Here is a 10,676-nt window from a genome sequence, read left to right on the forward strand (position 1 = left end):
AAGGGGAGTGTTTGTGAAAGGGGAGAAGGCTTTGTTGAGTTTCAAAGCAGCCACCAAGTACACTTATCAAAAGCTTGAATCAAATAAACAAGTCAATTGAATAAGTTAACACTCGGCGGCCGCCCGAAGGCAGCCTTTGAAGCGAAGCGAAGCGAAGCGAAGCGAAGCGAAGCAGGGTGTTGACCTATTTTGGCGCAACTGGCAGTTGCGTGACCTGATTGCAGTGTTAGCTCTAACTCTTTTTTCCTACTCTTGTGATTGCTGTTGATGTATATTTGGAACCATTGACGTCACTTTCTCAGCCCAATCGCGAAGCAGGGTGTTGACCTATTTTGGCGCAACTGCCAGTTGCGTGACCTGATTGCAGTGTTAGCTCTAACTCTTTTTTCCTACTCTTGTGATTGCTGTTGATGTATATTTGGAACCATTGACGTCACTTTCTCAGCCCAATAAAGCCTGATATCCTCATTCTTTTCAAACATGGTTTTGAGTTCTTTTCTCATGTTGAAGACTTCATAAAAAGACATCCCAACTGTGCTGAATTTGGCTCTGTATGGAAATAGTAAACGGGCAATCTCCCTCAATCTCCGTGCATACGTAGAAGAAATTTTAACGTTTCTTTCCAACCAGCCATCCCAGGTCTCATTATGAATGCCTTGTTCTGCTTCATAAAACTTAAATGCGATTTCTAGAACCATTCCATATTGCAAATTGAAGCCCATTGAAGTTGCCTCCTGTCTTTGTATGTGTCTATATCCCTCAACTAACTTTTCAATGGCACTTGCTGATGATGTGATATCTTCCGGATTAAAAAAGAACACTTCCTTCCTAACTTTCATGCTTACATCAACAATTTTTGACTTTAAATATTCGTGGAGTTCATTGAACGTCATTGTTGTTTTGGTTTTCTTTGGTTTTCCTCCATACAAATCTGAAAGTTTCCGTTTTGGGCGTGAAGGAAATTTAGGTAGTTTTCCACTCTGAGATGGCCCTTCATTTTTCATTTGCGATAATACTTCAACAAAATTGTTGAGGTAACTGAGGTGCTCTTCAATAGTTAAAAACTGCTCAGAATTCCATTCACTCAATGATTCCGGTATATCCATAGTTGGTGAATGTAAAATTAAAGTTGATGACTGTGTTGAAAAATCTAATAGATTTTGATGAGCAACTTGTGATTCAAGAATTTCTCTCTCTAATTCTTCAGAAATGCTATCTTGAGACATAAATATTTAGCAAATATAGTGACAGTAAAAAACACTTCTCTCACAGAAAACACAACTGCACGGCAGGCGAGTCCGGAATGAAATGGCAAAATCACTAGGCTATGTTACTATCAACACCAAGTGGTGGGCGGACGTGACGTAACTGTTGCTATCACATGATTTAATCTTGTCTTGCCATTGGAGGAATATAGAGCAGGCCTGGCCTGGATCAAAACACACGCTGGCTGGTTTCCTTCCCAGATCAATACGGTAGTGTTGGGCTTGGCTACGAAGGGCAGATTGGATTAATATTTCAATGGAAACTAAATTTAGCGTTGTATGAGAGAAAGGGAGAATGTACGTTCTGGGTTACTGATTCCGACAGACCCGGCATTGGTTCAAAACAACCTTACTTTACTGTATTTTTTTTGTATGGATTTATGCAGTATTTTTCTGATTTTGTCGCATGTTTCATTTTAGTAAAAGTTTAGTCCAGAAGCCTATTTTGCGTTAATATTTAGGGTCTGTCGGAATCGGTGAGCCAGAACGTACATTCTCCCTTTCTCTAGAACACACTTTAGAAAAAAACTCTTCAGCTACAAACCAGTCACCCTCACATGGCGGAGGTGTTTGTCTAAACCACTTACTGAAATGTTTTGAGGTTTAATGACCATACACATGTTGAACCGGTGAGTGTCTTCCGCTGCTTAATTCGCAAATAACTATTTTATTAAAGTCCGCTTGAAACGCTCAAAGATGAAATTCCATGTTAAAAAGTGACAAAAGTTTCACATTTTCCCGTTGTAACAGCTTCCGATGATATTATATGAAAATTCTGATCCTCTGAGAGGATTCCCCGAAACAAAATCAGTTTGTACGCCTAATTTTAATAGAATTGTCCAAACAGTGTCGCTAATATTGTGCTAAAAGATGAATTCTAGAACAATGTCCAGACAGACACCACTTGGCAAAAAAATTTTCAGTGCTGGGAGATGAAAAAAAAACTACCTCGCTACGCGCGGGCTTCGCCCGCGCTCCGCTTGGATTAAAATTAAAAAAAAATTAATTTTTTTTTAATCATCTTTAAGGTGGCAGTACTACCTGGGATTTTGACAAAAACTCTATTTTCCATTCCATAATGTGTTATTTTAATACAGAAATGCCTCAATATTGTCAAACATTTTGAATTTGTTGTCTTAATTAGAGCCAATATCGTATTTGGGGCGGGGATATAGCTCAGTTGGTAGCGCGCTGGATTTGTATTCAGTTGGCCGCTGTCAGCGTGAGTTCGATCCCAGGTTCGGCGGAAATTTATTTCAGAGTCAACTTTGTGTGCAGACTCTCTTCGGTGTCCGAACCCTCCCCCCGTGTACACTACATTGGGTGTGCACGTTAAAGATCCCACGATTGACAAAAGGATCTTTCCTGGCAAAATTGCTTTGGCACAGTTAATAATTGTCTACCTATACCCGTGTGACTTGGAATAATAGGCCGTGAAAGGTAAATATGCGCCGAAATGGCAGCAATTACTGGCCGTATAAAATTTCATCTCACACGGCATCACTGCTGAGCGCCTAGAACTGTACCCACGGAATATGCGCGATATAAGCCTCATTGATTGATTGATTGATTTCTACACAGTTGATGTGTCAATTTTGACATTCTCATTTTGACGCGTAAAAAAAGTTTGCGTTTTCCTGTGATGTTTTTTGAAGTATTATAAATACAGTGTTGACTTGTTGCAAAAAAACAACCACACTGTGTGTGGAGCTGTGTGCCATACATCAAAAAACCAATTTCTGCACACTATGTTTATTGTTCCTTAACATTGAATGTATGATTTAATTCGTGACCGAAGTTTTACTGAAATTGGATGATATATATGTATGTCACACGCTTTCCTTCTTTGCCACTACTAAAGCAAACGTGTGCAAGATTGTATGTTACGCGCTTTGGAGCATGTGCAAGAACGGATTCAAACTCGAAATCGTCCCCCCAAAAACCCCAAAATGCACACACGACTTTTATTTCTCCTGCTGTTATCGTTTCTTCTCTTTACGAATTCTTCAACGCTCAGAATACTGAAAACGGCATCCTAGACGACAGTACTGTTTCCATACGCGAATTTAGCTGCCCTTGGAAAGTGGCTCGCTCAGGAGGCCTGTTAGTCTGACACTATAAGGACAGAGTTGTGAACATAGATGACAAAGATCCCGGAAAGAACAAACATTTCGCGGATGCAGACACAGAAAGATGTCATGAAGATTGCGATGCTTCAAAAGATACAGACTGTGACGATGACTGTGACGTCATTCACATATTCCGAGACGTCATTTATAGTTGTTCGGTCACTTTCGTCAAAAAGTAGATCTCTCCACAATGGCTGCTCCTGTGTTTAGGTTTATCAAGCGTGAGTACGCAAAACGTGTTTGTTCTCTCCTCTGTTGAAGCTGTGAGACATAATCGCCATTACGAGCTAGTCGTGTGACAGAGAGTTTTCTTGCACACTCGACTGCTGCTGTTTCACTCCGGCTAAAGCCGTCGTGAAACATCTACAGTCTCGTGTGCAAGAAAACTCTCTGTCACACGACTAGCTCGTAATAGCGGGTAATATATACCACCAACATAATGCAACCCCTCCCCAGTTAGAACGGTCAACCGCCCTCCACATCTTAGTTTATCACTGGAAATCTTTTGGCGAAAAGAACTCCATTCCTTCAAACAGCGCAATATTCGTTAACTTTTCCTTTCTATACAAAACTTCAGCGCTCTTACGTATTACATTTTAACGAAGCTCACGGAAATATGCCACACAGAAAAAACTAGAGCCTGCCAAAGATCAAATAAAGCTGAACATGTTTCAAACTAGATTATAAAACAATCTAAGAACAAATATTCTTTGTATATGACTCTGTGTGTGTGCGTGTATGTGCGTGTGTGTGTGTGTGTGAAAATATTAAGCTTTTCCTTGAGCGTATGATTTTGGAGCCATTCCATGGAATGTGTTTTGCACAAAATTATGATGTCCATTGACGTTTCTAAAAGCGTTCAAAGGTCCTTTTGATGTTGAAGAGCTAGAGGACATTTGTTCTGTATGAATGTGTAGGAACATCCCTGATATCATGCTGCAAACTGTACAAAACACACTTAAAACTCTTTTAACTATATGATTGACTTTCAAGGGACTATTAATAGAACCTACCATCAACTACTGGCAAATGAAGATAACTGCATTATCCGCAAGCGGAACAGTTGACACAAGGTCAAAGCGTGATATGTACCGCAAAGTTTCTCAGCACTCATCGGAATATGAGGAAGATGCACACACCTACAAAGTTTCTGTTCTATGCACGCTCAGCTCACATAGGATCTTGAAATGAAAAATGTACACATGATCAGCAAAGTTTTTGTACACTGCATGTTCAAAGTCGGGAATGAATCAGGGTCTCCTTGAAGACTGGGTCTTGCCACCTGATGACCTGTGCTTTCCCAAAAATGGCCTGGTCAAAAACGAGGACAATGTGTTGCAGTTCCAGTTCCCTTGAAACCTGAATGTATGGCAAGAACTGTGGATGTGTCTGTTGGACTGCTGACTATCATAGGCAGGTATGGAACCTGTACAACAGACAAAGGAAAACGTACAAGCGGGGTAAAAGAGCATAATTGTGCTTGAAGTAGATAAAAAGAACGACAAGTTTGTTTGTGTGAGTACGTGTAAATGAATGCTTGTTTAAAATAATAACACATTTTGGTTGCTTGTGTTTAAAAAAAAAGTATAACATTTTATTTGCGTGCCTGTGCTAGGAACAAAGATAAAAGAAACACCTTTAAGGATCCAGTGTTTAAAAAAACAACCCACAAACAGACATGTCCAATAAAGTGGAAGGGTAAAAAAAACAAAAAACCCATTTTAGGTGTATACATGTTTCTTTTCAGTTATTTTGTTAAACAGGTACCCAATCTGTACAACATATTACATAGGAAAACGTGCAAGCCGAGAAAACAATCAGATGCTTGAAGCAGAATAAACAACAAAAAGTTTGTGTGAGAAAGTGTAAATACATTTTTGCTTTAAAAAAACACACATTTTAGCTGCTTGAAAAATAATAATAATGAAAGTATATTTTGTGTGCCTGTGCTAAGAACAAAGATAAAAGAAACAGTTTATGGTTCCAGTGTTTGAAAAAAAAGAAGTTACATTTCCACTAAAGTGGTTAGTTACAAAAAACATGTTAGGTTTATACATGTACAGTGGAACCCACATTTATGACCTCCAAAAATCTGAGAAAACCAGGTCTTAAAAAGAATAATCTTAAATCGGGGGTAAATTTAGAGAAGTTATGAACTGAAAATCTGAAAAGGCAAGGTCTTAAATGGAGGAAGTCTTAACTTTGGGGGTTCCACTGTATACACTTACAAGAAATAAAATGTCCTCACTTCCTTTCAACTTAAAAAAAAGTGACAGGGTGTTAGAAAATGTTAGTGGAAACCAATTCCAATGTATTCGTTACACTGTTTCTGTTAGTATATATATATCCTATTTTGTATGGAACACAATTCATCAAACCTACTTTCGACATTGGCGGAATCTGCCATCTTGCACTGCAGCATTGAATCCAGTCCAATTGTGTAAGGTCTGTAGATGCAGCTGAGGAAGCTTTGTAAAGAAGGCTAGTAGGTCAAGTGCCAAGGGGAGGAACTGCAGGAGAAATAATCAGATACATAAATGGTTGAAATGTATAACATCATTATAGGGGGTGTGTACAATGTGTTTCAATGTGTGTACAATAAACATCTGTGCAGTTAAAACTCAGATAGATACAAAAACAATGACATGTAAACAGAACAGAACATGTGTGTGCCCAAGCATTATGTTTGTCAAATGTCTGCATGCATGTACTGCAGTGTTATTGTGTATCCTAATATGAATTTCTGTCATAATATTAATGACAACCTTAGTACCTACAGTCAGAATTCAAAATTACCAAAGTAGGTGATCTTTCTTGCAGTAAAACAACTGTCTAGTTGCATTTCATACTCTGAATTTAACCCATTGAAAAGCAGTTTACTATCATAACAACTCATTAGCTGTAACCAATACAAGAAAAATGATATATATCAATCACATAGGCCCCTGTATAAACAATAACATGTTGCATCTGCACCTTATTGTACCTCTGGTATATTAATCCTAAACTGTTGTGATGCTATGAAGTGTTACTTAGAAGATTATCAATATCAAACATAATTTGCTCAGAAATATACACACAACTATTTCAAATGAAATTCAAGCAGGTTTTTACTCACCAACACATCTCGCCATATGTCAGCACAAGTCTCCACTGGTTGCTCAGTGCCCTTTCCTTTTATGTGTAACCACAGGCGGAAGGTATCGTTCACTGGACCACCACTATCATAGAAAAACTAGTAGTGTAGTAGTGAAGACGTCTGGGGTCAGCACACTGCTGCATTTCGCTTTCTTACGCTTGACCAAGGCAGGAGAGCTTGACACACACTGTGGATCTGAAGGAGTGACAACAACAGCATCACTGGAAGTGTCAATTCGCTGTACATAGTGTTTCTTCGCTCGCTGGAGTCAAACAATACATGTCAGACGCTGGTAGCAGACGACACGATGATAGGTACTCGTTCAGCTGTTTGTCCATTTGCGACTCGTTCCGTCAATTTTTTGGCAGACAGCCTGTTTTTCACGCTCAAGGTTATTCCACTCAGATGCACATGTCAAAGCTTTTGCCCACGAAACACTTGAAAATGGGGTCAGTTTTTCGTCAGTGTCTACATTCTGAACATTATCGTGCAGTTCGCTGCCATGATGATATGTCCCGCGGAAACAAACACAGCTAAATTCTCATTGGTTAAAAAGCTTTTCACTACGGACAATTTTCCATGGGGAATAATCGTGGCTTCGGCAGGGAGATAACTGCCTCTTTGCTAAATTAATTCATTAATAAAATCGGTACGAGCGTAAGCGCAGCTATTAGTGCGTGAACATTGATGAATTTTATCCTTTTAGTAGATAGGTACCAGGTTCTGCAAAGATTACATCGTACCCTTCTCCGTCCAACCAGCTTGAACGATAGAGCTCTACGCCGTGTAGTCTAGTAACCATTGTTCCGCTTTCGTCATAAAAAAACCCTGCTTCCTATACTTCATTTGATATAAAAGTACCGTTAATAGTTACTGTCAGACACAGACAGACAGACAGAGACAGACAAACAGACAGACAGACAGACAGACAGACAAACAGACAGACAGACAAATGGACAGACGGACAGACAGACAGACAGACACCTAGACAGACAGACAGACAGACAAACAGACAGACAAACAGACAGACAGACAGATGGACAGACGGACAGATAGACAGACAGACAGCTAGACAGACAGACAAACAGACAGACAGATGGACAGACAGACAGACAGACAGACAGCTAGACAGACAGACAGACAGACAGACAGACAGACAGACAGACAGACAGACAGACAGACAGATGAGATACCTGTGATAGCACTGACGATCAAGCCGACACCCCAGACAATGACCATGCCGAGACCTGTGTACCACATGTAGGACATCCTGTATAGAGGCTCCAGCATTCTGTGACAGAACAACACAGCAATGAGCACGTGCTACTATGTAAAATATGAAACTGAACGTTGTGTTTACAGGACATCCTGTATAGAGGCTCCAGTATTCTGTGACAGAACAACACAGCAATGAGCACGTGCTACTATGTAAAATATGAAACTGAACGTTGTGTTTACAGGACATCCTGTATAGAGGCTCCAGTATTCTGTGACAGAACAACACAGCAATGAGCACGTGCTACAATGTAAAATATGAAACTGAACGTTGTGTTTACAGGACATCCTGTATAGAGGCTCCAGTATTCTGTGACAGAACAACACAGCAATGAGCACGTGCTACCATGTAAAATATGAAACTGAACGTTGTGTTTACAGGACATCATGTTCACTGGCTCCAGTATCATGTGACAGAACAAAACAGCGATAGGCACGTGCATTTGTTTAAAATCCAAAACTTAAACACTGTGATCGACTTAAAATTAAAGATAGACGTTACTCGACCCACATTCTCTCAGTAAACAATAACAAACATATCAAAGAAGAAGAAGAAGAAGAAGAAGAAAAAGAAGAAGATGAAAGAAAAAAACAAAACAACAAACAAACAACAAACAATCCACCAAAAAAGAACACCACTAACAACAACAACAAAACCACCACAACCAACTACAACTAAAACAACCACCACCACCACCACCAAAAACAACAACACTCAAACCAACAACCAATGCAAGGAAAGGCAAAAGTTATTTAAACAAGAAGGGCAAAGCCCATACGACTCACATGCTTGACCTTGATCTTTACATAGCAATGACATCATACACTAAGAACTGCTTTACACATTTTTCCTACCAAAATACATGTGACCTTGACCCAAGGTCAAGGTCATGCAACACAAAGCTGTTAATTCAAGACATAGGAAGTACAATGGTGCTTATTGGCTCTTTCTACCATGAGATATGGTCACTTTTAGTGGTTCACTACCTTATTTTGGTCACATTTCATAAGGGTCAAAGTGACCTTGACCTTGATCATATGTGACCAAATGTGTCTCATGATGAAAGCATAACATGTGCCCCACATAATTTTTAAGTTTGAAACAGTTATCTTCCATAGTTCAGGGTCAAGGTCACTTCAAAATATGTATACAATCCAACTTTGAAGAGCTCCTGTGACCTTGACCTTGAAGCAAGGTAAACCAAACTGGTATCAAAAGATGGGGCTTACTTTGCCCTATATATCATATATAGGTGAGGTATTGAATCTCAAAAACTTCAGAGAAAATGGGAAAAATGTGAAAAATAGCTGTTTTTTAGACAACATCTATGGCCCCTGCGACCTTGACCTTGAAGCAAGGTCAAGATGCTATGTATGTTTTTTGGGGCCCTGTCATCATACACCATCTTGCCTAATTTGGTACTGATAGACTGAATAGTGTCCAAGAAATATCCAACGTTAAAGTTTTCCGGCCGGACGGCCGGACGGACGGACGGACGACTCGGGTGAGTACATAGACTCCCTTTTGCTTCGCATGTGAGTCAAAAAGCAACCAAGGGTTACATGAAATAGGTAAATTGCAACAACAGACAAAACACACACAAATAATAATAAGAAACAGCTCTTCACAATTATCCAACATAAGCAAACTAACTTAAGTAACTGGATCATTTACTGTTTGACAACGTGTTTACAGCCCCTTACCCCAGTGTATGTTTGTTTGTTTGTTTGCTTAAATGGCTATATCAGGGTGGTGCTGCTTTGACATATAACGTGCGCCACACACAAGACAGAAGTCGCAGCACAGGCTTCATGTCTCACCCAGTCACATTATTCTGACACCGGACCAACCAGTCCTAGCACTAACCCCATAATGCCAGACGCCAGGCGGAGCAGCCACTAGATTGCCAATTTTAAAGTCTTAGGTATGACCCGGCCGGGATTCGAACCCACGACCTCCCGATCACGGGGCGGACGCCTTACCCTTGTGTATCGTCGCCCTCAGCCACGGTGGTGTTGAAGAGGGAGGGGGTGGTGGTGGGCGGGGCGGGGGTGGGGCGAGCGGTCCAGTTGCAGGCCGTGGTGACGGTGTAGGTGACGGGGGTCTTGATCTCGTTGACGAAGGCCCCCATCCCCACCCACAGCAGGAAGACCAGGGAAGCCAGCGTGCCCGTGAACGCCCCCTGTGGGCAGCAAAAATACAATACAGTGGGACCCCCTTTTAAGACTCCACACCCCCCCACCCCATTTTAAGACTCTCTTCATAAGACCCTGTTTCCTCAGATTTTCTGTTCACCAACTCTGTAAATGTACCCCTCATTTTAAGAATCCCTCCTTTGTAATACGTGCCAATAATACGAAAAAGTCAAATGCATTCAGAACCAGTAGGACTGATCTGTTCGTGATTTTCATTCACGTAATTTGAATTTAGATTTAATCCGGTAAAGCACCGAACATTTCCAGTTAATGAAAACACTGAGGGCAATATTTGATTGGAAACCTGTAAAGCACTCACCCATTTGTTTGCCCATGGGAAGAACATGCCCAAAGTCATGACCCCCAGCACTGGACCGTTGAGGACGCCGAATACCACGTACACTGCCTGCACACAAAAAATTGGCTGTCAATAGACGAAGATGGAAATAACTCTGCTGTCACGAGCGAGGAGTGTGTCTGAAACACGCGGACACGGAGCACGTGTGGACAACTTGCCTCAAAAAGCAAGAGTATTCACTCTTTTACAACCCATACCAACCCGACAGAGTTATTTCCTGAAATCGTCCGTTTCACCACACTGTATTTGCCTGTCTCCTGAAATCGTCTGTTTCACCACACTGTATTTGCCTGTCTCCTGAAATCGTCTATTTC

General features: G+C 40.7%; 1 protein-coding gene and 1 long non-coding RNA gene across 2 annotated transcripts in view; both read right to left on the minus strand.

Moving 5' to 3' along the window:
- Window positions 1–10,676, minus strand: part of LOC138958159 (sodium-coupled monocarboxylate transporter 1-like) — a 74,104-nt gene that overhangs the window by 21,093 nt on the left and 42,335 nt on the right. Inside the window, exons 12-14 of the mRNA XM_070329240.1 lie at window positions 10,324–10,410; window positions 9,792–9,991; window positions 7,727–7,824 (exon numbers count right to left, since the gene is read on the minus strand). Of these exons, the coding sequence (XP_070185341.1) occupies window positions 7,727–7,824; window positions 9,792–9,991; window positions 10,324–10,410 (385 nt within the window). The remainder of the gene's footprint in view (window positions 1–7,726; window positions 7,825–9,791; window positions 9,992–10,323; window positions 10,411–10,676) is intronic.
- Window positions 3,934–6,899, minus strand: LOC138958161 (uncharacterized). The gene is made up of 3 exons (XR_011453320.1): window positions 6,513–6,899; window positions 5,777–5,904; window positions 3,934–4,820 (listed from the first exon to the last, which is right to left on the minus strand). It is a non-coding gene; the product is annotated as an uncharacterized lncRNA (long non-coding RNA).

This window comes from Littorina saxatilis, linkage group LG2 (genome assembly GCF_037325665.1).
Source record: "Littorina saxatilis isolate snail1 linkage group LG2, US_GU_Lsax_2.0, whole genome shotgun sequence".
Classification (NCBI taxonomy): Eukaryota; Metazoa; Mollusca; class Gastropoda; order Littorinimorpha; family Littorinidae; genus Littorina; species Littorina saxatilis.